Below are 18,077 nucleotides of genomic sequence, written 5' to 3' on the forward strand. Positions count from 1 at the left end.
CGTGTCCAAGTAACTGCGGGCCAATCATGAACACAGAGCGAGAGTGTGAAGTTTTTCATTCTAACTTGCGACTAAATGAATGCACGAAATTTCCGTGACTCTAAACAATCATCTGCATTTGATCACTGTCCAGAGGCGATTAACCGTCGCGAGGGAGTGGATTAGGGCACTTTCCAGACAACAGGAACATTACAACCATCTGCATTTGATCACTGTCCTGAGGCGATTAACCGTCGCGAGGGAGTGGATTAGGGCACTTTCCAGACAACAGGAACATTACAACCATCTGCATTTGATCACTGTCCAGAGGCGATTAACCGTCGCGAGGGAGTGGATTAGGGCACTTTCCAGACAACAGGAACATTACAACCATCTGCATTTGATCACTGTCCAGAGGCGATTAACCGTCGCGAGGGAGTGGATTATGGCACTTTCCAGACAAGAGGAACATTACAACCATCTGCATTTGATCACTGTCCAGAGGCGATTAACCGTCGCGAGGGAGTGGATTAGGGCACTTTCCAGACAACAGGAACATTACAACCATCTGCATTTGATCACTGTCCAGAGGCGATTAACCGTCGCGAGGGAGTGGATTAGGGCACTTTCCAGACGAGAGGAACATTACAACCATTAGAGACCCGGAAATTTCGCAGATTCGTCTGGCTTCAGAGTAGAATTTAAGGTGGTAGGTGTGTTCAACCCATGTTTGCTTTCCCATTGTTTGATTTCTTAGCGAGAGCATGTTTATCCTCGTTAATCGGCACTGCCCGATTCGCTTACTTCTCTCCCAGCTGGGCATCGTTGGCTTACGGTCATAGAGGGGCGTGTCCAAGTAACTGCGGGCCAATCATGAACACAGAGCGAGAGTGTGAAGTTTTTCATTCTAACTTGCGAATAAATGAATGCACGAAATTTCCGTGACTCTAAACAATCATCTACATTTGATTACTGCCCAAATGCGATTTTCTAAAGCACACCCATTCACCTGAATATCGGTGCTTCTTGATTTTTGTACTCGTGATATTCGAATAATACGAAAATTACTGTCTACATATGATTTCGTAAAAAAAAAAAAAAACTTCTCTATTCATCCATCCAGAGTGGTTTGACTTTCTTAATTATAATACATTTTTTTTATAAACTAAGTTTGATTCGTGTCTAGAAATGTAGTTAAAAAAAAAAACAATATATTTATCACGCGTGGAAATCGTGTCAGAGTTTCGTATTAAGTGTATTTGCACCACGTGAACATACGAATTTGCTCGTTTTCGAAGTTAGATGTTACACATATTTGGTGAGTACTAAAAGACGCGCTTTCCTTTAAGCATTTCCACAAATTTATTTGTTTTAATCAACAGAAGGAAAACATTTTACCTCTGCATGACATCACTGCATTCTCTAGAAGCACCGAGGCAGGGCACTGTCTCAGAAAAAAATATTCCACATTTTTCTGTTGTCACGCGCCAAATTTAAGTTACTCAGTTTTGGAGTTCTTTCACGAAGAAAATGTTCATCCCCATATTGTGGAAAGAAGTATGCTGTAATCTTCGAATTCATTTCGTAATTTGATTAGTAATTTTCTCGCCATATTCTGGCTCTATGCTGTAATATCCATTACTCTGTACATGTCTTCATCTTGATAAAACCCTATGCCTAAAGACATTACTCCACATACAAGTGTGTTATTGATGTCATTATGTACATTTTTCAATGGGAGAGGAAGATGTTTGGTAGTGATTGTCACAGTAATACTTTAGTTAAAAAAAGGCAAAGCCATTTCTTTTCTCACTCTTGAGCTCATAACGTCCTAGTGTTGCGAATTTTTCTTTCTTAAAATGTTTGATGTTACTGTTACGAGGTATAATGTTGTGGGGGAGAACTGGGTTCGTAAGGGATGGCCTCATTATGTTTTTTTCCCCACAGTTTTATTAGTTACTAATATCTACATTGGTAATTAATTGTACTCAAATATGTCCTATCACTAGAGTACCGGAAATTTCGCGGATTCATTTAGTCACAAGCTAGAATGCAAACCTTCACACTCTCGCACTGTGTTCATGATTGGACCGCAGTTATCTGGACACGCCCCTCTACGACCGTGAGCCAACGATGCCCAGCTAGGAGAAAAGTAAGCGAATCAGGTAGTGCCAAATAACAAGGATAAAAATGTTCTCGCTAAGAAATCAACCAATGGGAAAATAAACATGGGTCGAGCACACCTATAACTTTGAATTCTATCCTGAGGCCAGAAGAATCCGCGAAATTTCCGGGTCTCTACCTATCACATTTCACTGGCACTCATAAATGTTTATTCTCAAGTCACTCAGTGTCTGTCAAGTTCCTCAGTCCGCACTCCTCACTGGGCAGCACTCCACGCGGAACTATGTCGGCCGAAATAACTGCCGCGGAGGCCGGCGTCGCTATAGTCTGTGGCGCCCTGTGACGATTCGCGTCATCCCGGGGCCGACCCGACGCACGAACAGTAGAGAATAGCGTCGCTCGCTCACGCCACGGCCCGCGGAATTTTCAAGGCCGCTCAGCGATAGACGACAGCGCCGAGGCAATCGATGTAACAAAGAGAATCATAGCTGGAGACCCGGAAATTTCTCTGATTCATATGGTGTCAGGCTGAAATTTAACAGTCCTATGTATTACTCTACCCACGTGTGCTTTCCTATTGGCTGGTTTTATATTATTTGTATGTAACACGCGTACTAAAAAAAAAATAGTGTTCTTGCTGTAGACTTAACAAGTTTTTGAATGTTTTGTTAATACATGAAAAACATTCGTTTTGGATTCGTGTTCCAAGTAAGTGAACTCAGTGCGCGTAAATTAACGAAGGTAGCCGTACATTAACGAAGATCCCTGGATGGTTTGTAACCAGCGTTCTTCATAAGTTTAGGGTGAAAATTATTAACGGGGGTATTCCTGAGCGCAATGTACAAGAATGTTGGCCGTCGCTATTTCCACCCGAGGTCTCACGCTGACGTTACGGAGGCAGGGCCAATGGTATCTGCTGAAGGGGGCGAGGGGAATGTGTAAGAGGGAAGGGGGGGGGGGTAGGTGGTGGCCTTCGGCGGCGAGGCCAAGGTCAGGCACTGCCCACTAGGCCAGGGACCTCGCGCTCCGCCCCTGCCAGCGAGGAAACTGCACTTCCTGCACTCCATTCCTCCATGGCGCGCGACGACCACGGACTCAGCGCCGAGCAAGACAGCAACTCTCCCAACTTGTGCAGTGGCAAGTTCGCAGAGACAGCCGCAACCACAGCAAGCGCGGCTCCAGAAGGGGGCCGGTGGGGGCGATAGCCCCTCCCGAGACCAATTTTATTGATTATTGTATGTTTATGTTTACTTAAATATTTAATTTCATATGTTAAACTATTTATCTCATCAAAAGTTGCTTGGAGCTACTAAGGTTCTGTATTTGAAACCTGTAATTTGTAAATAATATTCCAAGGCCAATATCTGACCACTTTAATTTTTTTGTGACTACGACCTTTCTTTGTGCGATAGCCCCTCCCGAAAAGTCATCCTGAAGCCGCCATTTAACCACAGCCCGGACAGTCCTGAACTTTACCGAAGTAAACGTTTGTGTTAGGTTAGGTTCGGCCAGTGTAATGAATAACAAACAGTTTTTTTTCTCGTGAGGTTAGGTTAGGTTAGGTTATGTAACTAAAATGAAAGGTTCATTAGGTTAGGTTAGCGTAATTTAAAATAATCTATGACTTTAAATTATATAAATCCTTGCTATATGTTTTTTTTTTTTCATGAGCAATCGGCAAACTTCGAAGAACTTCTCTCACTAGATATTTACAAAAAAAATTATTTTCGAACTGAAAAATTTCACGCAAGCGATCAAAATGGTCACGTGCATGAATTTTTACCGCTATCAGATAAAATTTAGAAAATATATTTTGGGAAAATTTAGACGAAGTATATTATGCAAGATGGCTATCTTGATAATAAAAAATGCGACGCGTGAGACCGAGATTTAAGTGATATTTCGTGACTACGACATTTAAATATTGAAATATTGTGTAAACTAAAATTTTAAAATTTAATAATTAAAAAAAAAAGCGGATTCGGATGAAGCACCAGTAGTAAACAAACACAATTGTCATTGTTTACATAAGCTGATCTAACAAGTATTGTCAAGCCGTGATCCAAAGTTGGTGCCCATGCACAAAAAGATTTAATCATTATTCTATGAGGCGAAATATCATGCTGGATAAGTGTTGCCAACTATTCTGCATGTAGGTATAGGACTTTATAACCTCGCGCTAGTTATCTAAAGTTTCCTGGGTGTCGCCGCGCAATTTTGCAATGCGTAGTACCGAAATTTCATACCAAGAAACGTTTGTGAAAATTTCCGATTTATTCCTTTTCGCGGTCCAAATAATTCACAATAAAAACGAAAATAAAAATGAAATCTGTACAGAAGAGTTTAATGGTTGTCAATATGAGTACTAAGTCATAGGCACAACTAGAGCATTGTGTTATGATAATGATAGTAACAATAATAATAACTTTAGGCCATACCAGCAAGATGGTAACAGCTTAAGTTTCGGTAACAACTTACACTTCTAATTTTCATATGGATAGCAAACAACTGCGTATCCATGGGGGGTGGAGAAAGGGAAGACAGATGCCTCCCTTTCCGAAGTAATAAAAAATTTGAGCGAGACTTTAAGTTTTCGCCCATCTTATTAGAATTAACAAAACAGGCAAGACTATAAAGTTTCCGCACACCTTAGAAGTTATACTAAAATATTAACATGAAACTATTTAAAACACATATTTTAACAATAAGTATATGTTTCTATATTTGTTTTTGATCAAACGACTGAAACCAGTCTGTAAATAATGCCTACAAATAAAATCAACCTTATTCAGCTGATTAAACATTATTATATTATTAGTGTGCATTAATTTTTTTTCAGTGATGATATTAGAACTACTTATGTCAATTTTTTCCCTTTAGCTTTACAAGCGCGCGCTCTACCGCCGTGCTACCGAGTCTATTGGGATGTTGCAAGGAGAATGTGTATTATAGACATTGTAAAGCCAGTTTTCTTACGTATTTTAAAACTTTTGATTACGTTTCACTATGACTATTTTAATTTTCAAAATGTATTCCATTGCAGTTTTACTATCATAAAGTTTAATTTGGCCCACCAATACGTTTGGTATGTCCCCAATGTTTACGAAAGTGACTATATAAGGGTTTATGTTGCTACACGCGGGGCCGCCATCTTGACTTTGGCACCGTGGTGGTAAAACACCGCCGTCCATTCGACTTACGTTCCATTCATGAAATCACTCCTGCCAAATGCCGTGTACCGAGAGCTGAGATGTTTACACATCAATAGGGGCAGGCATTTTTTGCGAATAAATCTGAACGCCTGTTAGACTGCAACGAGGTATACCCTACACCAGCGGTTTCTCCCTTGTGATTGTTTGCCGTCTGAGAGAGAAGTCGTTGCCTTTCTAGACCGAGCCACTCAGGACGCGTTTGCTTGCGCACTGAATTACCGTGATTGGTGTTGTAACAGTCAACATGCGCCTGAAATAAACCCAATCACGAAACACAAAGAAGATGCTACAGTGTTTTAACTTACAACTAGTCTCGGAATCTTTTCGCGAAATATGCATGGCCCTACGACGTCAATAACCCAGAATAAATTTGCCGAAAATTTCTCGTCGGAAATGTAAGAGCCGGAAGTGGCTCCTCTAGATGTGTCACGCACCTTTCTCTCTCTCTCTCTCTGTGTGTGTGTGTGTGTGTGTGCCTGCGGCCTCCGCGTGTCGTAGAGAAGGGGGGAACACGGCAATGTCACCCGGTGGATGCAGCCAGCCGATGCAGCAGCGAATCGACCGGAGCTGCAGTCGCTGCGGGGTCGACCTTGGGCGGGCGCCCGCCCCGACCAATCGCCCTCTTCCTACCAGCCGGTCACCGCCCCCCCCCCCTCCTCTTCACCCTCAACCAAGCTCCCGACCACTCCCGGCAGCGCGTTACGGTCGCGTCAGGGCTTCTGGCGCGGTGTCTCCTCTGAGCTGGCGCGTGACGATAACATTCACACGGTGGGGAGACGAAGTCCCTTGGTTTACCGTGGCGTTTCACGTCTATAAAATAACTGAAAACACTCGATATAGCATTTTTCACTCTCCTAAAAATAAATAAATAAATAAAGAAACAGAACCACCCATCCGCCCTCAGCACATTATTAATGTTTGATATAGAGATTGAACGCAATATAGAAATATAATTATTTACGTGTGATATAACTAAAAATATAAATATAAAAGCGAAAAAAATATGTTTAGAGAGATTCATTGACCCCGAGTCAGACACCTGAATAATACCGTATACATATTCAATGATAATACACACTTGTGCATTTCAAATTATTTTTCATTGTTAAATTAAAAGATGGGATAAAAAAATTATATATTTTTTTTAATATTTTTTCGTTTGTGAAGGAGAGCGTTTACTAAAATTAAAAGGTTAGTTGTAAATTCATGCAACTGCATGAATTCTTGATTATTTTTTATTCCGACCCCGAATTTTCACGAGCAAGCAGCGGACTTTAAGATATGCTCGGGGCAGATCGTGGTTCAATGAACCTATTTTTTATTACTTTTTCAAGCCCACCGCCTCCTTCAGACTCCATTTTAGATTGAATGTAATTACTTTTGTTTTTGTAGAGCGGAGGGTGGTAAATGGGTAGAACATTATCTTTCTGCACACAAGCGCTCCTCCCCCTCCCAAAACTTTTTTTCCCACGAGCTTCTGGAACAAAAACAAAAGGGGGGTTGTCTGTAAAGTCGGTTTACGGACGATAATTTTACGTGATAACGTCATAAGAAAACATTGATGAAAAATTGCATACTTTTTAATTATCAAATATTATTTACAGTTTTTGCAATTTTAATTTAAATAATTTGTTTAAATATAATCACGAATAATTAGTTATAGAAATAAACTGAAATCAAATCAATGTCAATAAATTGTTAATTTGAAATGACGAAATTGGACAAATAAACCATTTTTTTTTTAAATTGCTGCTTTTAAAAAGCCCGCCTTAACCTGTTTGATATTATAGAAGGTTTTCTCGCACGGTGTTCGGCCGGTTCTTGCACGCTCGGCTCAGGCGGAACGTGACAATTAGTCATGCTTATTTCGTGCGTGCAGCCGGCGTTCATCGATTTATAAGACGTTTATCACGTCAAAAAGAACTCGTTGATGTGCGATCGCCGACTCTATGACTTGGTCACGTGACAGGATCCGTCCCTTGCGACCCGCAGAGAACGACAATTAGGGGAAGGGGCGGCAAGATGGGGTAGCGAGGCAAGACGGGGTACGCCTGCTAATGGGCTTGTGATGTGCTGCTGCCTGGCGGGAACCCTGAAAGTACATCCCTAGACATTTTCCTTGTCAGTCAAGAGCGTGACGCGTGATTCTACTTTCACTTGTGCTTGATATGGTGATTTTTTGTTTTTTTAAGGCGATGATGTAATTTTTGCTTTATTTTGAAGTGTTGTCACTATTGACTCATGCAAAGATTATACAAATACGTGTGACTAAGCAAATACTCTGTCATCAAGCTTCAAACTAACAAGTTTGTTGGAGTTTCTTTCTCTCGCATTTGTGTTTTGGGTGGCCATGTTTGTTTGCAGTACGGAAGGGGAAAGATGGGGCGGGGCAAGATGGGGCTACCCCATCTTGCCCCTTACAAAGGTTTTTGTTTTTATGATAATGTGTATTTGCGCTGCTTATACTTTAAATTGGTAGTGATTACAAGTCTCGAAAGCTTATTTTATGCAGGCATACACTCTAAATCAAGATCTGTGATAGTTATGTTTTAGTAATTTACGTTACACTCTGTTTCATTTAATTAAGTTACGCTACTTTTTTATAAGTCCCTCTATAGTAAACACTTTGCTCTGAAAGAGATGTCAAACTAACTTTACCACCAACTAACAGTTATAATTATCTACCTAAAGGTATATCCACAAATTGTGGGTTCATTGTTGTGCGGTGGGCTGATTTCTTTAGGACTAATACAGTCAGTTGCACGCCGGGCGGTGGTGCGAGGGGTTCCAGTTTCGAATCCTATCATGGCGAGGCATATATGTAGGCCTAAAGTTGTGATTTGTTATTTAGGAACTTACACCTTACAAAATTTTAAACTTATGGGATGTACAAGTTGTTTAGAGGGAAGATTATTAAACTCATTGCCGAAGTTAATAAAATTGTAAAAGAACCATACATTTTTATAAATAAATAAAAGTCTTGATGTCATTTCATGCCGTGTAATTGTCTATTTATACCTCCGTGGTTACGTCAACAATATTAATTTTTATTGGTTCATTGTTTCAGAGGCCATGGTTCAAAATTACAAAAGGAAAACCGAGAGACAGAGTTGGCCTGAAAAAAATATGAGAGAAGCAGTGAATGAGGTTGTTAGTTGTAGAATGGGCTACAACAAAGCAGCAGCACATTTTGGTGTTCCCCAAACAACTCTAGAAAGTAAAGAAAGTGAAAGATAATCCGGACGTGAACTTGAAAGATAGGTTATACCCAAAACAAACTGTGTTTACTCACGTCTGAAGAGGCTGAATTAGCGGCTTATCTTACAGACATGGAAGTTAGATTATTTGGACTTTCAGTTACGGAACTAAGAAAACTAGCATTTCAGCTTGCCGAAAAGAATAAAAAGAAACATAATTTTGACCGAGAGCAAGGTATGGCTGGTATTGACTGGGCAAAAGGTTTTTTGAAGAGACACCCTGATCTCACTTTGCGCAAACCTGAACCAACTTCCATCGCAAGAGCAATGGGATTTAATCAGGTTGTTGTTTCGAAGTTTTTCGAATTGCTCACAAGTGTTGTAGATGAGCATCATTTAACCCCTGATAAACTGTTCAATTGTGATGAAACTGGAGTGTCAGTTGTCCCAAAATCGAAGTCCAAAATAATAAGTGCGAAGGATAGAAAACAGGTTGGTGCGCTTACTTCTGCAGAAAGAGGAACCACCATAACTGTGAAAATTTGCTTCAGTTCATCTGGCGTGTATATGCCGCCAATGCTGATTTTTCCAAGGGTGCGTATGAAGCCTGAACTTCTAGATGGAGCTCTGCCTGGAACATGGGCAGGGTGTCATGAAAGTGGATGGATGCAATCAGACATATTTTTGTCGTGGTTCAAGAAATTTTTTGAGTTCACACATGCATCTAAAGACAATCTTGTATTGCTTTTGTTGGATGGTCATTCCACACACACGAAGAAAATCCACCTTATTGATTATGCACGAGAAAATGGTGTCAGACTCCTCTGCTTTCCGCCACACTGCACGCACCGCATGCAGCCAATTGACTTGGCATTCATGAAACCTCTCAGTGTATTTTATGACAGAGCTGCAACTACGTGGCTACGGTCTCATCCAGGAAGAGTGATCACGAACTTCCAGGTGGCAGAAATCTTTGGTAGAGCATTCATAACAGCTGCTACAATGTCCTGCGCAATAAATGGTTTCCGTACAACCGGAATTTGGCTTGTGGATCCAACTGTTTTCTCTGATGTTGATTTTATGCCTTCTGAGACAACGAATAGGTCTATTCCTGTTATTCCTTTTGAGGATAGGCTAGCGTCTGAAGAACTTTCAACGCCGATATCCACAAACAATCCTCAGCCTGGTTCGTCTACCTGGGTAAACGGGCTTGAAATACCCTCAACACCGGCATCAGAGAATGTCACATTGCCATCACTGTCAACTTCACAACCTGGTCCCGAACTAGGCCTACCCTCAAGTCCTCCATCAGAGAATGTTGCAGCGACATCATTGTCAACTTCAACACCGAGTTCGTTTACAACTACTCTACCACATCATATCTTACCTATTCCTCATGTTGACAATACAGGAAGACCAACAAGGCCAAATGCTAGGCGTGGGAAGACAACTCCTTACAAGAGAGAACTAGAAGACCTTCATACTAAAAGAAAGGTTGTCACGAAGAAACAAAAGAAAACCACAAACAGCACTGGAAAGCCGAAAGGGAAAACAAGACAGAAATGTAAAGAAAATAAAGAAGATACAAGTGCCTCGGACATGATGAAGATGACGCGGAGTGCTTGTATTGTGGCGGTCTGTATTCACAATCGTCAGAAGGATGGGTATCGTGTGGTTCTTGTGGTCGATGGTCACACTGTTTATGTGCTGGCATTGATGACGACGATGATGAAGCGGGACATACATGCATTCATTGTTCAAAATGAAGATTCAATATTTTACCCCATCTTGCCCCATATCAAACCCCATCTTGCCCCATATCAAACCCCACCTTTCCCCGTATAAGGGGTAAGATGGGGTGTTTGCAGAGCATGAAGAAAAAAAATATTACCGTGTATGTTATGTGACTTTTCAAATTTTGATTGTTCCGATGTATTGCTAGGGTATGTATGTATGTTATTCGAAAAAAATTAATATGGTTTCTAAGATTACAGCATTTAATGCTACAGTGGTTTAAAAATTAACTACCCCATTTTGCCCACCCTTCCCCTACCACCCCGTCGCTGGTTTAGTGCTTCTGGGAACTTCGTGCCTGGTCTCAGGAGAGAGAGAGAGAGAGATAGAGAGAGAGAGAGAGAGAGAGAGAGAGAGAGAAACATGCCATCGAAAAATATAAATTAAATTTCACAAATTTTTTTTGGATCAGCGTGAATGCTACAGGTTCTACCTAAAGTTTAAAGCAATTAGTGAAATTAAGATAATGATTTGTTCTATACTTGTGGTTGAAAATAATAATATTTAATCTTAATATATATAAATCCAGTGTCCTGATGTTTGTTTCCAGTGAACTCTTCACCAGGTCAACCGATTTCGATGAAAATTGGCATTTATGTGTAACTTTTTCCAACTTGAGAGATAGGAGAGTTTTTATTTCGTTTAATGGTCTTAATAATTTATAATAAATAATAAACTGATTATCAATGTTGATTGGTGTTTAAGCCCGGGAATCAGTGGGTACTTCGTCTCCATGACAACGTTGCGTGCCCGAGAGTCGGGAAACCATCGGTGCTATTCGTTTTTTCTTGGGTACATTACAAAGCATTGTATTAAGTTTTTGTCAAAATTAATTAATTTTCATTTTATTTCATTTATTATAACTTTAAATAAGAGATTTGGTCTCATTTTTTCCCCCATTAATACAACCATGCGAAGCCGGGTCGGGCAGCTAGTTTTTAATAATAGTAGCGGGTGATACAAACAAAACTAGGTCTAGAGTTCTATAAAATCTTTACTACAGTAAAATTTATTTTTAAAAACGGTATTTGAAATAATGAGGAGTAAACCTATTTAATCTTTCAAAAAACTTTTAATGAAATTACCTACTGAAAACACCAAGGAGTAGGAAAACACCACAGGTCTGTGTTCTGTTAACAAATGACTGCCTTGGCCATAACCATAGAAATAATCCATCCGTTCATCCGTGACAAAGTTTTTGAATTAACACAAACAGCTGTATCACAGACGTGAGGGTCCAGCCAAAATTTTAAGTTACATTTGTAAAGCGATTTTAAACATATGTTAGAAATTACGTCTTGAATTTTCTTTAATTAAATAACTGCACAATATGAAACCATTTGGCAGTTGGTAGATCATATACTACAACCACGAATTTTATTATTTACGTCTTCATGACATTTAATGCTTGTGAGACCGACTTTTATAAAATGTCTCAATTAATATATTTTTAGGAACTGATATTTATTTACAAAGTTTTCTTTACAAACTTTACGATGTTGAAAAAAACACCCTCTCTTGCAAAGGTAATTTCATTAAAAGTTTTTGAAATATTAAAATAATATAGGTTTATACTCGTCATTATTTCAAATACCGTTTTTTTTAAATACTGTAGTAAAGATTTGTATTACTCGCTACTATTATTAAAAATGAATTATTATTTTCAACCACTAGTTTAGAACAAATCATTATCTTGATTCCACTAATTGCTTTAAACTTTAGTTGGAACGCTGATCCAAAAACTTTTAGTGAAAATCACTTTAATTTATATTTTTCGTAAAAAGAATTGGATTAAAAAGAATAGTTAATTTCGTGGTTATTTCTCTGGTTTTCATATGTGTATTTATTAGCATTCCGAAACAATCGCAGTTTGTCGCTTTTACGGCATTTTCTCGTTGGCAGTTGTTTTGTTGTAGTTTGGAACAAAATGGAAAATTTTCTCATCGTCAAGTTCAGCTCAATAAATTTTTCAACTCAGTAATCAAAAATCTTTGTGAAAATTACGTAAGTATTTACGTTCATTCTTTGAACTTATGATTGATTTAAATGCAAATGTGTAAAACGAACCAATCGTGTTAAAAAAAATTGTAGACTTTTTTCTAAACTGCTTTTCGTAGATTGTTTGATGTAAATCAGCATACATGAAGTTATGCATGAAGTTACCTCAGACATAGCTGCATTTTTTTAAAATATTATGTAAAATAATTTATGATTATTTCATTCCTCGAAAGAGATACTTTGCGATAAACGTTAAACATAGGTTTCGAATTTTTCCTATATTTAGCCTAGTAACATAAAAAAAACAATGTTTTGCTCATTATTAAAGAAGTTTCTGTTAAAATTAAAACTTAAGTAGAAAAATTTTTCATTTGCACATTTAATGTGCTCTAAAAGATGAAACATTCAAGGTGTTTCTGCAATGTTTTTTTTTTTTCACGATAGAGACTACTAATTAATATATTTTTTTAAGTTCTTGAAAATCCTTAGATTTGTTTTGCCTCTATTTATACATCAGGACAGCACTATCATAGTTGTGGTATTTTTTATTTAGCGATATATACATGTGTGTGTGTTTAAACGAAAATACAACATTATGGACTTACGAATATCCCTTTTCGCGCGGCAACAATAATTGTCACTGAAACGTTGCAATGTATCTGCAACGATACCGAAATGTGTTCGAAACATTGTTTGCTGAAGTCGCAGCTATGTGGACCTACGGAGCAGGGGCGCAAACAAATATGTAGGATTCGCAAAGGGGGGGGGGGGGGGCGTGGTCCGAGAGTTTTGAACGTGCGTTAGCCAACACGTCATCTCTGGATTACAGTGCTTGTTATGTTGTGTATACTACACAATTTTTATCAGGAGAAAACTTTAGAATGCACAGAAAGTTTTCCGTAAGACATACATATAGTTTCGACATCAAACCCTGTTGTTCACAGTCAGGCTTTTGCAAATGCAGTCAGGCCCCTCTGCCTTCACAACCCCCCCCCCCCCCCCCATCTCTTTTCCGGCACAACCCATGATCTACGCCGCGCTATGGAGAACACTTACACTTCCCATACAATGTGCAATGTTTCAGAGATGTTCAAGGAACATTTATGAAAAAAAAAAAAAATGATAAGGTCACAGGAATGTGACATGAAGTTTGGTTTGCGTGCTGCGAGGACTCGTGTTCCTCCGGGTACGAGGGGGTGGCGGGGGGGGGGGGGGGGGTGAGAGAGGGAGGTCACGTGTACGCGTTAACCGCGCAGGTCGAGTTCCGGAGGCCCGCCCTGATCGCCCGCCCTCCTGGAGTCTACCAGGCGAGACGCGAGGATGGAAGAAGAGGTCAAGCAACCCACCGCCGTCCGGAGCCGAAGCCACAGCAGCTGCCGACCCCGCCGGCGCAGATGCGTCCGGAGGCGCAGTTGCGTCCGCAGGCGGAGCCGCAGCTGCCGCCGGAAGAGGAGCCGCAGCTGCCGCCGGAAGAGGAGCCGCAGCTGCCGCCGGAAGAGGAGCCGCAGCTGCCGGAAGAGGAGCCGCAGTCGCCGTCGTAGCTGCCGGCGCCGCCGTCGTAGCTGCAGCCGGAAGAGGAGCCGTAGTCGCCGTCGTAGCTGCCGCCGGAAGAGGAGCCGTAGTCGCCGGCGTAGCTGCCGGCGCCGCCGTCGTAGTTGCAGCCGGAGCAGGAGCCGGAGTCGAAGCAACAGCCGCAGGAGGCGCAGGTATTTGTCGCAGAACACGTGTTGAAATTTTGTGGACAAATTAGAGTTAAAAATTCTTTTTAAATATATACGTATTTACACCTTTTTTTTGCAGACAAAAGAATTTTTTTTATTAAAAAATTTATAAATTTTAAATAATCAATACATACATTTATGAATTTGTTTACAGCTTTTACGTGAATACTAAGCAAACAGAAAAAAAAATTCTAAAAATCAGCCACCTGTTTACTCAAATTGCCTCATTTATTTAGCATTTCTGAGAGTAAATGTGCTTTATTTAGGGTAGAACACAAGAATAGACACGTAAAGAGCGCCCGTATTCAGTGATGCAACAGCAACTGTTTCATCCTCAGTTGAATGTGTTGGGCATTTTTTTTTTTAAAATATAAAATGTCGCACGTTAAAAGAAAAATTGAAATAATATTTGAGGGACTAACATTCAAACAATTCTCCTAGCAAACATTTACGTACCTCGGATTGGTTTAAATAATATTTATTACATAATGATATGGGAATAACTACGCTTAAAATTAAACGTTGCAGAAGAACGTTGAAAAAATAAAATAAAAAAATATGAAAACCAATAAAAACATTCTGTAACAACATTTCTGTCGCTTCATAATTCTATGTCGTTATAATAATATTTATAACAATTTCACGCTAACCACACATGGTTTTAAGTTGAATACAAAGCTATTAAAAGACGCGCCATAAATTAACACTTCAAATGTGGGCACGAAACCTTAGAGTTGTGAATTGTCAAGAGATGGTGACAAAGTTGAAGTCTAATTTCTACCTCACATCCGCCATATTGCAACATCCAAAACATTGCGGAAATAGTGATTGACCACACCCGATGATGATTAATACATATTTCCATCATTAAACAGAGTCATTTCCAGTAAAAACAATCCTTAAAACTGTGTACACAATGATAACACTATGGCGTATCTCAGCAAATGCTCGTTCAAATGCACGATTTCTGCTACTAGCGCTTTCCTTGTTTCGGATGTGTTCTTTTGCCAATTATATACCATATAACACAAAAGCTTTAGACAAAACTTCGAAATGCAATGAATTTTTGATTTTAATGTTACTGAAGTAGTAGTAACTATGGTTGTTTATAATTTAAATAAGTGAAAAATTATTTGAATTTAAAGAATCCCTAGTGTTTTTCTATAAAGGGTCTTAGTTATTTAATATTTTTTTTTTGGACATACGCTTTTGCTGGTTATACTGTATGTCATAATAAACCTTAATAATGGAAGAAAAAAAAAGATGAATATGCAAACACAGAGAAAACAAACCAAAATCAGCCGACGTGAAAGACTGAAAAAAATACACAGACAGCACTGAACATTCCGTATAAGGAAGCAGTCAGAAAAATATTACAGCACAGACCGACACACAGTGGACTAACAACGACGACACACATGCAGCAAGAATAGTAAATAAAGACAAAAAAGACATTGGGTAAACAGCGACAACCAGACGAACTCAACGATGATACTAAGCAGATAATGTTGACAACAACACACATACGTACAGGCGAACCCCGCGATGTGACAAAAACAGATAGTCTACATACAACAACGACGACAGCACAAACGAAACCAGTAGGTTAAAACAACAGTTGAGATGTCCCCGTCCTCAGGCACAAACTTATTTTATTATAACCTTCCTCATATTTTTGTGCAATGTTTTTAATGTTTTGATATACAGGGCCGGATTTACTGCCTGTGGGCCCCTAGGCTGAGTCTGTGGTGCGGGCCCTCTCATTGGGGTAGGGGGGGGGGTATCCCCTTCCAGTGCCTCTTGCCTGGGTCTGGGTGGGTAGTTTTTATTTTAATTGACCTACAAAACTCATATTTTTGATCAATTTTCTATTTTGAAAAATTAGTTTATTATTAAACTAGACAATTTAAGCAAGCAGTATTTAGAGGTTAAGGAATTAAGTGACACCAAAACCAATGAAAATAATCGAAAATTTCTAAATGCTGACACAACTCATACATCAGCTTTCCACAGAATAGTTTTTTTTAAACTTTCCGTGTTTTCTCTGGAGGGAAAGGGAAAAGGAGGGGGGGGGGGGGGGCGGCACCACTGGCCAGAGTTGTGATGCAGAGCGCTCGTGTTTGCCGGCAGGTCCGGGATGAACAGTGTGAACCCTTTTATAAACTTCGTGAAGGCGCTGCGGTGCCGGCTGCCGCGCATGAGCGGGCCCTGCCTCGTCAAGGAGGCGGCCAGGCGCTGGCGCAGCATGTCTGACGGCCACAAGGAGCCGTACGTGCGCGCCGCGTGCGCGGCCAAGCGGCGCTGCGCCGGCCTGCGCGCCAGGAGGCTGAAGAGGCGCTGCCGAAGTAAATCTCGGCGGCGCGGCTAGATGGCGCGCGAGTGCTCGCGTGGGTTGGCACGCCTGCAGCGCCGACTGCGCGGGCCGTTCGCGCGCGCGAGTTGGCACGCCTGCCGCGCCTTCTGCGCGTCACCCCCCTCCTTCTTCCTTCCTTTTCACGAATGTTTTAGTGTTCTTGCACAGCCGACATTTTCCAAAATTGTAACGAGTGGGAACAGTTTCTTATACAAGAATAAACGAGTTTATATTTTTTTCGACCCTTCAAATGTGTACGTATTTATTTGCCTACAAACAAGCAGTAGTAGTTGAATATATTTTTTTTAAAATTCTGATTTCGGTATCACGAAAGGGAAATGTGCTAGCTTTGAACGACTAAACAATACACGCATAAATATTGATTCTAAAACCTTAAATAGTAAATAAGTTTGCATTACAGGAAATGATTTAATGGTTAATATCTGCAAATACAGTTATTTTTCAAATGTTATTTATACCGCAACAGTGCTTAAGTCTGTGTATAATCAATAAAAAATTATATTTTTTGCCTTCCAGAAATAAACAAGAAACCACATGACAGGACAACAAAAATTAAAAAAAAAAATACCTACTTTAACAATGTAGGTTCACAATATATTGTAACCAACATGGTGACGAGAAGTGTCCTACAATTGTCTGCATCTCTAGTTTATTACTTTATTCGTTGTTTTTTTTTTCCTTTCCCGTCAACGAGTCTCACTCGTGAGTTTTTCGTTACGATTTGATGAAACATCGCCTCTACTTAGGTTGTGTTCATATTAAAGTAAGTAGTTGCATGCTTGAGACATTGTGTACTTCACTTGCCCTTTGTAGCTTGCTTGACGAAAACGGACGGGTTCAAAGTTTGGCCTCTTCAAACGATATTAGTCAGCCAAATAGATTGTTTACAATTTTTTATCTCTTTTTTTTTTTTTACTTAATGATTTTAGGTAGGTACCTTTGTTTCGTAGCTACGTTCAATAGGCTATATATGTGAAAATATTAGTTGAAACTTAAAGACATGTTTAATTATGTCTTTATAATACAATTCAAATATGGAGTAAATGTTTTAAAAAGTTTTTAAATTACTTAAAAGTTACATGAAATATAACTTTAAAAAAAAAAGTTAACGGTTCGTTAGCTCGAAGTACGCGAGAAGTACAAAAGTTCATTAACTGCTTACTTGCATACTTAATTGTCAGTTCACACAACTCCTGTGATGTCACTTCCGGGGACAAGTACATATAAGAAAACATTTCAGATGGTTTCGGACACGGTCTTACTCTATAGCGTATGAAGAAGTTACATATAACATTTAAAAAAAAAAAAATATTCAATAAAACTTAACACTAATTGACAGATAACTCACAGCTTATACTGGTAGATGTAGAAGCATGGAATTTTGCATTATGAGTTCCTTATATAAAGAAGGGAAAATTCATCCCCTAAGGAGGTTAAATAGGTGATGAAAGTTTGTATGGAAGTTTGTCAATTTTGAAGTTAGAAATATGGAAATTGGTGTTTAGGCTTCTGTTTATAAATTAAAGTCAGTTGCATCAGCGTTTTTGGTAATTCGTCAGAAATGAGGATGAAATATTTTCCCATTTACACTACACTACACTACTCACCCCAAAATCAAGAGAAAATAATACCGGTCAGCTCTGTAGTAACAAACACAGGCGATACTGTAAAAAACAAA

The 18,077-nt window shown here is 39.6% G+C and overlaps 2 protein-coding genes across 3 annotated transcripts in view; both read left to right on the forward strand.

The window, feature by feature from the left end:
* The first annotated feature begins 3,290 nt into the window (after window positions 1–3,290).
* On the forward strand, window positions 3,291–16,629 carry LOC134536098 (uncharacterized protein DDB_G0287625-like). 2 transcript variants are annotated; one of them, XM_063375639.1, is made up of 3 exons: window positions 3,291–3,338; window positions 13,561–14,010; window positions 16,156–16,629. In XM_063375639.1, the coding sequence occupies exons 2-3, from the start codon at window positions 13,625–13,627 to the stop codon at window positions 16,391–16,393; spliced, it is 624 nt and encodes a 207-aa protein (XP_063231709.1). In that variant the 5' UTR covers window positions 3,291–3,338; window positions 13,561–13,624; the 3' UTR covers window positions 16,394–16,629. The 2 variants fall into 2 exon arrangements, with proteins under 2 accessions (XP_063231709.1, XP_063231708.1); XM_063375638.1 differs by lacking the exon at window positions 3,291–3,338 and adding an exon at window positions 12,149–12,310.
* The window catches only part of LOC134536097 (sodium-independent sulfate anion transporter-like), a 45,719-nt gene continuing 44,270 nt past the window's right edge, over window positions 16,629–18,077 (forward strand). The window contains exon 1 of the mRNA XM_063375637.1: window positions 16,629–16,632. Coding sequence (XP_063231707.1) covers window positions 16,629–16,632 — 4 coding nt within the window. The remainder of the gene's footprint in view (window positions 16,633–18,077) is intronic.

The sequence above is a fragment of the Bacillus rossius genome, chromosome 10 (genome assembly GCF_032445375.1).
Source record: "Bacillus rossius redtenbacheri isolate Brsri chromosome 10, Brsri_v3, whole genome shotgun sequence".
In the NCBI taxonomy this organism is placed as follows: Eukaryota; Metazoa; Arthropoda; class Insecta; order Phasmatodea; family Bacillidae; genus Bacillus; species Bacillus rossius.